Raw genomic sequence first — 14,537 nt, forward strand, 5'->3', positions numbered from 1 at the left:
TATTAATATATGTATATATATCACATTTTTTTGTTATGTGAATATATCCATATATTATATTTCTTATATATAGTGATTTATATTCTTATTTCTTGCTTTTTTTTTCAACAATAAAATATATATTTTTTTGAGTCATTATAAGCTAAAAAACGATGAGAAAATAATTTTGAAATGAATTGATGAATTTTTGTAAAAACATTATGCATTTTAAAAAAAAATTAAAAATTGAAGACTGAAAACAAATGAATATGTTTAAGACCAACATAAATTTTTTAAATCAAATTTTTATTTGGAATAGGAGGATATCCCATAAACGATATAAATTTATGATATAAATGTATATATATATATATATAATTAAACAAAATTGACAATCACTTGTAGCGGAGGAATACGGTTAAAAAAGAAACATGGAATCTGTCTCCAATTTATAATTTAAACATTTCTATATATTTTTAATTTAAGTATTATAATTTTTTTTCTATATTATTATTATTATTGTGAATTTAACTCAATATTACTCTCGTCACAAAAAGAAGACCGCTTAGCTACTACTAGATGTGGGATTTATTTCAAAAGTATTATATGAATTATAACACACCACCCAAAAATAATAACAAAATAAATAAATAAAGAGTGGAAAATCAAAGAAAGGACAAAACTAGTATTGTTACAAAAACTTTGGACAATATTTTCTATGGTAAAATATATATATATATATATATTTATATATATGAGCTCTCTTAGTTCTTTTCCATATCTCATTGAACATTTTTTTTTTCAAATTATTACTACCAACAAATTAATCCCATCCACCTGTGCATATTAAGCATATCTAAAATTAAATGTAAAATCAAACAACGACAAAAGAAGACATAATATTTCAAGTTTTGGCTTCTCTCTATTATCTCCAAGCCAGCATCTTCCATGGCAGTTTATGTGCTTAAACAGACATGTCTGTATAACCTTGAAGAAGGAAGACTTCTACACAGTGTAGTGTTGCTGAATAGTATCAATGTCAAGCCCCTTAAGCTTCACTACAGATTCAACGTGACCCTTCAACGTGTGGAGCTCCCTCAGCCTAAAAAATCAGAATCCAAGTTGATATAAATATAAATGCACATCTGTATACATTTTAATATACCTAATACCCAGATGAGCTTTGATAACAAAGTATCAAAGTAACATTTTGAACAAGTTGTTTAAAGCCAAGAAAGATAACAGCTTTATATGCACGCTTTTGAGATTTTACCTAGCAACTTCAGCACGCCTTTTGGCTTGCTCGGCTATCTCAGACAGTTCATGGTTATCGTTGTTGAAAAGAGCTCCTGGAGGCTGAAGACCATGAATTGTTCGTTGAGCCAAGGCCCACTGCGCCTCTCTTTCACCTCTTCCATAATCCTTCTTTGTTGTGAAAGCGGTCTTAATTGGTTTCAAACAAAAGAACGTAACAAAAAGTTAGTGAGAAAGAAGAAAAAAATTACTATATCGGTGGATATATTTTGTCAAGATTTAAGGAAGAAAACCTTGTTTTGAAGCAAGGTATTCCAGGCCTTGCCACTCAATGCATATCGGATTATGAACTTGAGAACATCAAGAGGGAAGTAAGTGACTATGCTGAAAACCCAGATCGCACCAGCCCATCCCCAGCCAATGCCTTGGATTCTAGCAAAACCCCAGTTTGCATACACAGCAATTAAAGTGGCCACCTGTAGGGATAAGCAGAAAATCTCACTTAGATGTGGCGCTTGTTATGTACACTAGAAAAGAAAAAGATCAATTTTAGAGGTTACAAACCAGCTGTGCTGCAATAAAGGCACCAAGAAGCAAGAAACCAGGGCGTTCAACAAAGGACCAGCTCCTTGAACGGGTCACAAAGATGAGTGCTTGACTAATAATGCTCACTTGAAGGTAGAGAGCTGAGTTAAGCTCAGCCAAGCTCTTAAGAGGCTTCACATCGAAATTTTCCTGCAAATTGTTGGATTTTAGAGTTTGTTCTAGAGTTAACAATCATTGAATTGTTGGTGAAAGCTTTGAACTAGTTTGATATTACATACAGAGAAAAATTCTGTTTCATGGGCAAGCCAGAAGAAGACCACAGTCATGACAGCCATGTAGGTTCCAAGAACAACACCAGTAGCGAAAATCTCCTTTAGTTTCCATGAGTCGGGCAAAGGAGATGGCTTCACCCTGTCCTTGGAAATGGTCATGATTGTCCCATCATTCAAGATGGCAATGATCAAAACCATGAAAGGTGAGAAGTCAAATTCCCAAATGAGAGCAACCAACAAGAATCCCAACACAATACGGATTGTGATGGATACGGCGTAAATTGTGTAGTTCTTCATCCTTTGGAAGATGGCTCGGCTTGTCAACACGGCGCTGATGATGACACTTAGTCCTGGTTCTGTCAAAACAATGTCAGATGCACTTCTTGCTGCATCAGTTGCATCAGCAACTGCAATACCAATGTCTGCCTTCTTTAGTGCTGGAGCATCATTGACACCATCTCCAGTCATACCACAGATATGTTTCCTCTCTTGTAGCCTCTTAACAATTTCATACTTGTGTTCTGAAAAGTATATCAAATCAGTAAAAAAACAAATGAATAAAAAATGCCATAAATCCTTCATTTTTTATTAAGATTAAAATAACATTACCAGGGAAGACTCCAGCAAAACCATCAGCCTTCTCAATGAGCTCATCAACAGCAATGCCAGCAGTGGATTCATCTTTGTTCTGGCCAAGGAGAGAAGACGAGGGATACATATTGGTTCCCATGCCAAGCCTACGGCCGGTCTCTTTTCCAATGGCAAGTTGGTCACCAGTGATCATCTTCACATTGACACCAAGCTCAAGAGCTCGGCGAATAGTCTCAGCACTGTCATGCCTTGGAGGGTCAAAGAGAGGCATGAGACCTACAAACTCCCATGGACCTCCAGCACTCTCCTTAGTCTTCTCTGGAACAGTCTATAATTTGACATAATGTACAATCCAGTTATTGTGATCAGGAAGCTTATTTCACCTAGAGATAATAGAATCAATAAGGTAACTTGTTCTTGATTTACCTGTCGAGCAACTGCCAAGGAGCGAAGACCGCGTTCAGCATACTTGTCAATGATAGCAAGCGCATTTTCCCTCACTTGTCCCTTGAGATCGCAAAGATCAATAATCTTGCATAGAAATGATATAGTTAGTTTCCATCAAAGCTTGGAGATGATCAAATGGTTGAACAAGAGGAGGATTTTATCTTACTTGCTCAGGAGCACCCTTGCTGCATCTGTGCCAGTTGCCATTGTTGTCAATGTAAAGAATTGCTGTGCGCTTATCCACAGGATTGAAAGGCAGGAAATGTACCTCAGTGATTCCAGCTCTTGCCTATAATACACACCAACAAGAATAAACAAGAGTTAGATGCTTCAATTACTATTGAATAGAAATGATGTTCAAGGAAAATACTTGAATTTTTTACCTCTTTAGGGTCGCCTAACATCCCAACGATTGAAGCATCAATGGCATCTTGGTTTTCAACCCTGGAGGCCCTAGCAGAAAGCAAGACGACAGTGTCCTTATCTATGTCCTTGTTGAAGACCTGGAATTAAGCAATACATTCATGATAAATTATAACACACGCTCTTGTTTTCTTTGATAAAGTACTTGGTTTGAGCATAGTCACTCGCCTCAATCAAGGACTTATCTACTGTAAGTTTGTTGAGAGTAAGAGTTCCCGTTTTGTCACTGCAAAGAACATCCATTCCTGCCATCTCTTCAATGGCTGTCATCCTCTTGGTGATGGCGCCTTGCTGGGAAAGACGGTGGGATCCAATAGCCATGGTTACAGACAAGACTGTTGGCATGGCAATTGGGATACCTCCAATGAGGAGAACCAAGAGATTGTCAATACCATCTCTGTATGCCCTGTGTTGAATTGGGTACATCACAATGATCTCAATCAGCATTCCTATAGCGATTGAGCAGATACAAAAGTTACCAATGGCTGTCAAAACCTGATCAAACATTTCAAAACAATGGTGAAATTTTGTTGAATGATTCAAACTAATTTGACATGAAGTTGGTTGACCATGACAAAAGAAAGACACTCTTACCTTTTGAAAGTGACCAACTTGATTGGTACTGTCCACTAAATGAGCAGCCTTTCCAAAGAAAGTGTGCACACCAGTAGCAATAACAACAGCCTCAATCTCACCCTGCTTGCAGGTGGAGCCAGAGTAGACCTCACTGCCAGGATGCTTGGTAACAGGCAGAGACTCACCAGTAAGCGCAGACTGATCAATCTTTAAGGGATCGCCTTCCAAGAGACGAGCATCAGCAGGGACAATGTCTCCCAACTTGATACTGATCACATCTCCTGGTACCAAAATTGCAGCCTCTTGCTCACTCCACTTTCCATCCCTCAAAACCTTCATTTAAAAAAAAAGATTAGTACAATTCTTTTGTGAAAAACAATACTAAATTCAATGGACATTATATACCTTTGTCTTGGGGGCGAGACCAGCCATGAGAGCGGCTGCAGCGTTGCCTGCGTTGTTTTCCTCGATGAAACTGATAGTTGAGTTGATGATAAGCAAAACAACAATACCAACAAAATCTTGCCAATCTGGTGGCTTGCCCTGTGCATGGTTAAGAATAATCTTGTTAAGTATTTGAGAAACTAGTGAAAAAGAAAAAGAAAAAAAGGAGTAGTTTTGTTCGGATTATTACCCCTCCATTGGCCAAAACAATGGCCATGATAGCAGCAGACTCCATGACCCATGAGAGAGGATTCCACATAAAACCCAAGAACTTGAGCAACTTGCTCTCTTTTTTCTCCTCCAGCTTGTTTGGGCCAAATATTTGGAGCCTCCTCTCTCCATCCTCAGAAGTCAAACCTTCTCTTGTACATTTCAGCTGCTCAAACACTTCCTCAATAGGAACTCTCTCCTATATTGACACACAATTAATAGATTCAATATTATTTTATATATATATATTTATATATAAAACCTAAGCAATATAACATAACACAAATGGCTAAACACACACACACACATATATATATATAATGTTTTTTGATGAGTATTGAATAGGGATGTCTTACAAGATCGACGCTCTCATTCTTAACATCTTCTAAAGAGATATCGGCCATGATGAAATAGATAATCCTCTCTTATATGTATATATATATATATAATGTAATATATATGTATATATGTAGAGAGAGAGAGAGAGGAACGCTGCAGGGATAAAGGCTCTCCTCTCTTAGGCTGCCTCTTTGAGAAAGAGGAAGAGAGGAGATGGAAACGCCAATGAAGCAGTCTTTGGGTATTTAAGCTGTTTTGGTATATATAATGGGTGTTCATAAGGTAAGAGAAGACTAGTGTACGTACGTACGTGACCCAAAAATAAATAAATTAAAATGATGCATGACAACCGGTGAAAACCCGCTGATTGCTGTGTCTGGTTGTCATGTTGTTTGGTTGTTAAATGCCTATTTTTGACATTATTCTTTCCCAATTAAACTCAAGCTCACTTTACTTGGTTGTGAGTTTTTTCTCCTCTCCTATTTTTAAGCGACTTAATTTTACTACCATTTTTATTCTTCTTGTATTTTTAGGTTTCTTAATAAAATTATTCTTTTCTTTTTCTAGAAATTTTAATAAATATGATTCATAATAAACATCTAAGTCTAAAATCTAAATATATTATTATTTTAAATTAATTTTTTTCTTTCCAAAAGCAGATCCTCTAATTAAAATTAATGTAATATAGTCCCCTAATCGTAGCATTGTTTTTTCGATTTAACAATCACAAGACAAAATTCGCCTCCATCTATCACTACCTCTTTTATGCGTATGTGGCAACTATTTATGTTAATAAAGAGGACAAACATAGTACATAAACAAATTCAAAAGAAAAATTAATACAAGGAAACAGCAAAATTTAAAAAAAAAATAACACAAAATTACACCATAATACATTTTTTTTTTTGTAAAATATCTAGGATTATTACTTTTTATATATAACAACTTTTATGTTATATTATACCTATTTTTACTTAACAATTAATACAGTTCATTTAATTTGATTTTTAGTGACTTCCTATAGCGGTTACCATGTGGTTTTAAAGGGTAATTAGCTTTTTCTCCCCCTCAACTATCACTACTTTCAACATTCCCCCCTAACTATTTTTGTATGTAAATTTCCCCCTTGAAAAATTTTAAGAGCTAACTATTGCTCCTTCTGTTTGTTTCCATTTATTTTAGGAACAGAATGCATCTTGGGCAATTGAAAACAAGGGTAAAAGACAATTTTAACCTTATACAATACTCTTAATATTTAACATCTTTTTTTTTTTGGATCAATTTAAACATTTCCTAATTTCTTGTTCTCATTCTCTATGAAGTATTTATGACTTCAATATCTTCTACTAGCAAGCCAACTCCAAATAACATAATATATCAAGAAGAACTTGACTGGAATAAGCCTTTATGTGATTGTGGGTGGGAAGCTGTGATACGCACAACACGAACATAAGCTAATTATGGTAGGAAATTTTTTGGATGCCCTAAATACAAGGTAATGATTTTGTTTAGAAAATATTTTGTTAATGCTTGAGTCTTATTGATAATCGCAAAACTCTTTATTATGAAAGAACATTTTAGCAATTATAGTTTTTTTTATAGGGAAATGTAAATACTGGGTGTGGATTTCTGAAGTTGATTGGCCATTCTATTGGACAAAGACCTAATCGAGATTTAGGTGGAGTATTACAAAGATTAGAAGAACTTGAAGAAGATGTTGCAGTACTGCAAAAAAAGGTGGAAAAAAAAGATGAAGAAATTGCAAAGATTTTCCTTGCTATGAGATATCTAAAATGTTGGCTTTATATATGTATTATAGTAGGTTTGTATTTGTATTTAAAGCACGTGGAGTGAGCCTTGTTTCTTTCTTTTAAAGTGTAAACTTTTTGTAACTTTGCACAAGTGATAATGAGATTATGATGATATATATTGGTCTGTTTTTTTTTCAACGTGTTGGATAATTCATTTGATGTTTAATAGAGTTTTGCAATAAATTTGGAAAAGTAGATTGACAATATTTGTACAAATTCTTAATTTATATGCTAATTTCACACAATTCATAAATAAAGTATTGCCATTCTTATTTTCTTGATAGCTACCGCATGTATTTTAATATTTTATATATCCGGTTATATATGCATATTTGAATGGTCCAAAGTAAATCATATTAAGTAGACATATGTCTAAATTTCAGTAAATACAATAGGTAACTGATAATCACATTGATTGAGTAAAAAGAGACTCTGCAAAACACACTACAAATTATATAAAAACAAGTCCCATAGAACATGTTACAAATAAAAGTGATAGATATATATGCTCTACATCATGCTTCAAAATTAGGTTGTATAAAAGAGCCCACTTAAGGTTACAAAGTCAGAGAAACTACTTCCAAAATAGGTTCCAAAATATCAGACATGTCAAATTGAAATTTCAAAGCAAATCCTGTCTTTTTGCATGCTGGATTTTTTTTTTTTGGTTGTGCTCACTTCAACAAATGATCCAGCAGTAAAGTCCAATTTTCTTCTCCTATTTGTTGCTGCCATTGGAGTGTGCTCAATCATTTATTGATCCAGCCTCATTTTTCTAAAATAAAATGCACTATATACAATTAGTAGAGCCTCAAAATGCAATGCAATTAGTAATAATTGAAAATGATCAATAACTTACTAGTTTCTTAATCCTAGCATAAGTTCTTAAGTTGTGTCCTTCAACACCACAACTGCTAAATCTAATCTTCACATACCCCCTTTTCATTTTGTTTCCACCATGCGGGGCCATTTCATCAAGATCAAATTTTCTTGATTTTTTGGGCCCGCCAAGTTGTATCTTGCTTATGGGTTTCACCATGCCAGCTTTGCCACTAACATGCCACTGATCTTGATTTCTTATTGGGAATATTTGATGTGAATAAGCTTTCATATAGTACTATTTTGTGTACCATTTGCTTATATAATCATCTGGATCATCCCTTTTATGCCATATTGCAGCTACAGCATGCCCACATGGAATACCAGTGAGATCCCACTTTCTATAAGAACAAATTCTAGCCTTTAAGTCCACAAAATACATGTCCTTGTACATATTGATGATTTGATAAATGAATTAAGATGACTTTGTAGGTATATGAGCCCCAACTTCAATTTTATGCTTCTCTAAAATTTCAACAATCTTAGGTGCAATGTTGGAATGCCACATAACCACTGAATGGCGTTTGGTGGTAAGTCTTTGCATCAAGTACATCCTAAATCTTTCAAGCATTGACAATATAGTTCTATCTCTGGCAGCCAAGATAGCCTTCAATCCATTGAAAGATTCACATAAGTTGTTCAATAGTATGTCACATTGAGGATGAGTCCTAAAATAGGATATACTCCAACGTATAGGCCCTTTTTCCATTAACCATTCATATGCTTGCTCATTCTCATTCTTAATCTCTTCCATAACTGCATGGAACCCAGTTATAGTGACTTGTCTTACAGCCTTCCACATAAGATCTTTAAGTGTCTTTTCTTTATATACTTTGCTAAAATTATTTTCTAAATGTTTTGCACAATGTCTGTGTTCTGCTTCTGGTACACCTTCCTCCCACATACCCTTCAAAGCCTGTTCCAATCCCTTCTGTTTATCTGTGATGAATGTCCAATGATTTTAATTCAATATCTTACAATCCTCCTTCAATAAGTTCATAAACCACGACCATGAATCCTTATTTTCAATCTCAACCACAGCAAATGCAATAGGGTACATGCCATTATTTGCAATAGGGTACATGCCATTATTTGCATATATCCCAATTGCAGTTAAGAGTTATCCTTGGTGTGGCCCCTTGACATGACACCCATCTAAACCAATCACTGGTCTACATCCTTCATTGAAACCATTCTTTAAGCTTGCATAACAAATATACATCCTTTTAAATCACAGTTTTCCATTCGATGCTATATCTGTCAGAAATTCAACAGTTGAACCCTTGTTGGTATACTTGATCTCCTCAACATAATCATAAAGTGCAGTGTACTGTTCTTCATAAGTACCTTCAATGGTTTTGGTTGCTAGTCGCTTGGCTTTGTATTCCTTATGTTTTGAAACCTCTAGCACATGGTCTTTGCTGACTTTTTGAATGAATACTGAAAGACGCCAGTTCTCATTACTCTTAAATTCATCTAAATACTTTTTTGACAACCACTTTGAAGTTGCAAAATGATTGGTGTTGTTCCTGGAACACTTGTGTTCATTGATATAAGTCTTGATGACGAATGTTTGACTGTCATCTATCTTTGAGGAAAAACACACCCAAGGGTAGTTTATACCGCGACAAACATCTCTTACTCTATGAGGATCATTTTTCTTAAAACAAATATCTTTTCCATTCATTATTGCATATTCCCTCACAACTTGTTTAAACACAACCCCTGAGCTAAAGACCAAACCCAACTTGAAAACTGGCTTCTCTATATCAACCTCAGCTTTAAACTCTAGCAATTGTTTTTTTAGTCCACTTTCCTGGCTTGTGAAACTTTGAGCCCTCACCATGCTCTGTCCTATCATCAACATCACTCTCAGATCTATCTCTTGGAATGTAATCTGAATCATACTCAAAAATTGGTAAATCTTTCACATCATCAATGTCTACTGCCCTCTTTTCTGTTCCCTTCAAATGTTTCTCTGTAGTTTCATCAACATTCAGGGCATCATCACTTTGTTCATACTCAAAATCTCCAATATATTCTGCAATAACCTCATCATTATCATCAAAATCAGTTTCTTCCCTGTCCTAATCTGAACCAACAACCACTGTTAAACCAACATTGTCATCTGCAACATAAAAATCCCATGAACCACCCACACTAGCGCCAGTTTCAAGCACACCCACATTTGACTTTTGTGTAATCACTGAACATTGACATTCTATGAAATTGGAAGTTGTCGATTGAGGGTCTAGAGGAAAAAGAGTTAAATGTTAAAAATTAAAAGTTACACATGATTTAACTATTTCAATGTATTTCCCTATAACAGACCCCACAATAATTATTTTTCCCAAATTCAATAGCAAAGCAGCATTGAAGTACTCAAAGTAGATGCAATATTCTCAAACCAATTGGTACCCTTCATTAAGACAATAAATAATATATATATATATATAAAGACAATATTCCATCTACTTTGACTAAAATAGTTGTATAATAGATAAAGACAATAAATATGACTTCATAAACAGAGATCATAGAAGACTATATCAATTGATCCTTTAAGAAATACATGGTTCTAATATAAAATGAGCATAGTCCTCTTAAAAAATATATTAAATTATCAAATCATTACCAAAATCAATTTCATGATGCTGAGATTCTTAAAGAAAAAAAAAACCCTAAAAAATTTAAAAAACAAACTGAAGAAAGGAAAAAAAGAGAGAAGAAAATGACTTACTGTAATTCAAAGAAGGATCATTCATTGTTTCAATCTCCTATACGTCAATTTTTTTTTTCACAAGAATTCTTCATATAATCAGTTTTTTTTTTTTAAATAGCTTAAGTTAACTTTTTTTTTTTCTCTTTTGAGATTAAAAGATCATAAACGTAAATACAATGCTTAGTTAGCAAGTAAAATTGTCTCCCACCAAGATATTGTACACTTACCCATTTACCCTTGTTTTCAATTGCCCAAGATGCATTCCATTCCTAAAATGAACGGAAACAAACAAAAGGAGCAATAGTTAGCTCTTAACAATTTTCAGGGGGGACATTTACATACAAAAATAGTTCGGGGGGAAAATGTTGAAAATGGTGATAGTTGGGGGGGGGGGGAGGGGGAAGCTAATTACCCGGTTTTAAAATGTGTATTTGACTTGCTAATCGAGGTGTTAGACCCAAAAGTGTGATTAAATTAAAGTAAAGACTTATTTAATAAAACTTCTATATAAAAGGTTTAAACATTCATTAAGATCATAGAAAAGTTACATTGGGATCTCAAAATATTGTTTAAGACATATTTACAACTCAAAAGTCATTGTATAGTCGACCTAGGCGACAAAATCAGAAATTCACACTGCGTTCCTCATAAGTACCCCAACTGTGGCGGCCAGGTAGGCCAAACATGTACGCACTACTCTATGCCCTCCAACTCATGCTTGGTCGGTCTTTCCCTTGCCCTTACCGGCACCATAGAGCACCCATGTGCCAAGGCTCAGCAAGAAAACTTCACCACCATAGCATATAATAATTCATTTCAATAAGTGCATAACTAAACAAACACCACAAACAATCCACATGCATTCACTATAATTCACAACAGTGGCCTAAGTCGACCAAAGTGTGTTACTAGGCACCAAATTCACAGTCCTAATCGAGCGGGTGAGTACAACACCCTTAGATGGTCCTGCCATGGCAGCCTGCATTCAGCATGCTTATTGCCGATCTCGGCCCTTACCGCTCAGTCACAAACACATATATGACATAATAGTTACAAACATTTACACATAACACTAAGCATAATACAAGCACAGATAGCTAGACCATGCCCTGCTCTACATGCATAAACAATTTTCTTAACTTGTGTAATGCTCCAACTCCAGGGACCGTTACGGTGCGCATTATAAACAGTGTTAAACTCGCTAATCGAGTCATTTGGGCATAAACGTGTAACTAAGTATGATTAGCGGTTTAGGGATTAAAAATTTCAGTTAGGATATAACGTTTCATTAGAACGTTTATTGTATACATTGGGATCCCAAAAATATAATTTAAAGGTCTATTACAAGAAAATATTTACAACCAGCTGATATAAGCGGCAAAACAGTGTTTAACCTTAGTTCCTCTTTCAATCCTCGGCCGTGGCGGTCGAGCAGCCGCATATGTACACATCGTCATCTAAGCTCTTCAACTCAAGGATGGTCCAGTTTTATTTTGCCTTTACCTGCACCACATAGCACCCGTGAGTCGAAGCCCAGCAAGAAAACTCAATATGCTCATGAACAGTAATAACATGTCATTAAATCATAAGGCGCATGCCTGACAAATATAGCCCTATTCAAGCAGGCAAATGAGTTCACGTAATGATGAATATACAACATCAACTGATGATCATAATAATCATCCAGGGTTTTTAGCCCCAAATAGAAGAGTGACAGTTGTAATCGTCACTCAGGTGGGTTTCGTTCCCATTAGCCATGTGACGATAGGGTCACCGGGGCTTTGTAGATAAGTGATCGTTTCACTAGCTTAAACAAGGTAGGTGTTTAATGAACTAGTCACCAAGATAACCTACCGCATGACCATAGAGTCATAACCATGGGATTCCGCTCCCTAGCTATGTGACAAACAGTCACCTAGGCCTTTGGCCCTGACTCTGAGTAACTAGTCCTGGACTAGTCAAGCGCTTAGAATTTTCATCGACCTTCGGTTCGGTCCAGCATTAATGCTCCTAGAGTCATTCAACACTGATATCGATTAGATCTAATCTTTTATCGGCCCTGCGTTCATGACGCTTATGCCGTTTCCAGCTCTTAGGTCAGTAATACGTGACCAATGCCGACCCTGACTAGTCAGTGCCACACACAAGTAAGCAATGCTACCAAACATATATGATACACTACTACAAAATTGACATGGGACGATGGTTTTAAACCGTCGTATGGACTCTCATACGTCGGTTCTAATACCGTCGTCCCATGCAATGTCATGCCATGTAAAGCATAAAACGACAGTTGAAATAAAAGTGTCATCTCCTGTCATACATGAGATGATGGGTCCTATACAAACGTTGTCTCTTGTGGTACATGAGACGACAATTTCTGTGCAAGCGTCATCTACTGTAATAAATGAGACGACAGTTCCTACTAAAGCGTCATCTTCCTGCAGTACATGAGATGATAATTTATGTGCAAGCATCGTCCCCTGCAATACATAAGATGACAAGTTCATGGAGACTGACGTCCCATATAAAATATGGGAATTTTTTCATTTCTCTATTTTCAACCACTATATTCATTCATAATTTCTTGTGTAATTACAACATAGTTCAGACATAATCAATAGGCAGACAAAATCAATAGAACCTTTTATCATACTAATCCATTAATCATAAAAAAATTAACTACATTTGGCAGAACCTTTTCAAACACATATAATACAAATTTCCAAATCGGGGTTGAAGATTAGTAATAGCATTTGTTTGTTAGCCACTTATCTTACAGTACAAGTAGGCCACATGCTTCTGAACATCCACTTAATGAAATAAACCAGTTATATTTATGTACATGAACTGTTGTCCATGATATGAAACATTTCAAACTAAAATTACATACACAAACCAGGGAAAAAGGAATAGAAGGATACAGAAGTACTGAGTCAGAAGATTCTTCTGTACAGGCAAATCTAGCTTTTTCTTTACGCTTCCAAAATCAAAATTCTTGAGTTTGAAAGTTGTGTTGGCACTAGCAGTCCACTGTTGGTGAAAGAAAACATAAATGCCACCAGTAAAGTTAGAGGACTTTAAGAAGAAAGTAAAAAAGTCAGCCAAACTGTTATGGCATATAAACATAGGAATTAGGAAACTAAAATGACTTATTATTAGTAAAATCTCTTTCTGTTACTAGGCTATTTAACATAGGAGAAATTGATATGGTTGCAGTTGCTAGTTAAATGATTAAGAACAAGAAAACGTGTAAATCAATAAGAAATAACATTCAATTGTGGAGGACGCACTTCTAGATAATGGTAAACTTGAAACTCTTCAACCCCCAAGAAGTAATAAAAGTAAATGCAGAACAATTACCTGAAATGGCATTTTGGTGAATGGATCAAGATCACCTTGAGCTATATCTTGAGGTATCATTGTAAACATAGTTAAGGGATCTCAAGTATTTCACAATTATTAAATAGAAGCAGAAATTTTAACTTGAGAAAAACTATATTTAAAAAGGATATGGCCCTAAGAAATCCCCATCATCCTCAATATTCTCAGAAATGTCAGACAAATGAACAATTTTTTCAGTAATTGTATCGTAAACACGTTGATGCTGAAAGGTCAGTAGTGCTTTCTTGAATGATTCTTCATAAAGAGGTGGAACCGAAGAAATGCTGTATCTTAGGTGCTTTATCACCTGAAATGGACCAATCATTAGCTAGCTATAACATTTATTCAAAGGAGTTAAAGAAAAAGTAATTAAGCACGTGCAAAGGGCAAAAGAACAATATTCTCAGCCTATTTAGTTTTAAAGGATACAAATGTCAAGGTCGTGAATGATAAGACTTCACCTGGTTGTAAGTTGTAAATCGTTTTATAAGTGCACGAGCCCTTTTCAGTCCCATTCCTGGTAATGACTGCAGATAGTCACAGCCACTCAAAATGCACATTTCAAGAATCATTTGCTTTGTAAATCCAGCAAAACTCAAATCCTTGTTCTGTTGTAGCATGGAATGCTGAAACTGAACAACTTGCCCAAATTTGTCCATT

The 14,537-nt window shown here is 35.3% G+C and overlaps 2 protein-coding genes across 3 annotated transcripts; both read right to left on the reverse strand.

The window, feature by feature from the left end:
• Window positions 1–748: 748 nt before the first annotated feature.
• Window positions 749–5,146, reverse strand: LOC133784370 (ATPase 8, plasma membrane-type). Of its 2 annotated transcripts, none has more exons than XM_062223747.1 (14): window positions 5,099–5,146; window positions 4,723–4,941; window positions 4,494–4,631; window positions 4,107–4,421; window positions 3,681–4,007; window positions 3,473–3,592; window positions 3,256–3,378; window positions 3,069–3,173; window positions 2,661–2,970; window positions 2,058–2,572; window positions 1,798–1,968; window positions 1,527–1,709; window positions 1,253–1,422; window positions 749–1,081 (listed from the first exon to the last, which is right to left on the reverse strand). In XM_062223747.1, exons 1-14 carry the CDS (start codon window positions 5,144–5,146, stop codon window positions 985–987), a joined length of 2,841 nt encoding a protein of 946 aa, XP_062079731.1. In that variant the 3' UTR covers window positions 749–984. The 2 variants fall into 2 exon arrangements, with proteins under 2 accessions (XP_062079731.1, XP_062079730.1); XM_062223746.1 differs by having other exon boundaries at window positions 1,798–1,964; window positions 2,018–2,572.
• An 8,849-nt stretch (window positions 5,147–13,995) lies between these two features.
• On the reverse strand, window positions 13,996–14,536 carry LOC133785796 (exonuclease 1-like). The gene is made up of 2 exons (XM_062225011.1): window positions 14,339–14,536; window positions 13,996–14,184 (listed from the first exon to the last, which is right to left on the reverse strand). Exons 1-2 carry the CDS (start codon window positions 14,534–14,536, stop codon window positions 13,996–13,998), a joined length of 387 nt encoding a protein of 128 aa, XP_062080995.1.
• Window position 14,537: the final 1 nt, after the last annotated feature.

The sequence above is a fragment of the Humulus lupulus genome, chromosome 6 (assembly GCF_963169125.1).
Source record: "Humulus lupulus chromosome 6, drHumLupu1.1, whole genome shotgun sequence".
NCBI classification, from domain to species: Eukaryota; Viridiplantae; Streptophyta; class Magnoliopsida; order Rosales; family Cannabaceae; genus Humulus; species Humulus lupulus.

Bases quoted from the DNA above. Each gene is read 5' to 3' on its own strand.
- LOC133784370 (XM_062223746.1), bottom strand. From the start codon at position 5,146: ATGGCCGATATCTCTTTAGAAGATGTTAAGAATGAGAGCGTCGATCTT. The intron at 4,422-4,493 runs GTATATAATGTC...TTTTAAATGAAG, and splicing joins GTCTCGCCCCCAAGACAAAG to GTTTTGAGGGATGGAAAGTG. The intron at 1,965-2,017 runs TCAATGATTGTT...ATTTGCAGGAAA, and splicing joins TCAAAGCTTTCACCAACAAT to ATTTCGATGTGAAGCCTCTT.
- LOC133785796 (XM_062225011.1), bottom strand. From the start codon at position 14,536: ATGGACAAATTTGGGCAAGTTGTTCAGTTTCAGCATTCCATGCTACAA. The intron at 14,185-14,338 runs GTGAAGTCTTAT...GGTCCATTTCAG, and splicing joins GATTTACAACTTACAACCAG to GTGATAAAGCACCTAAGATA.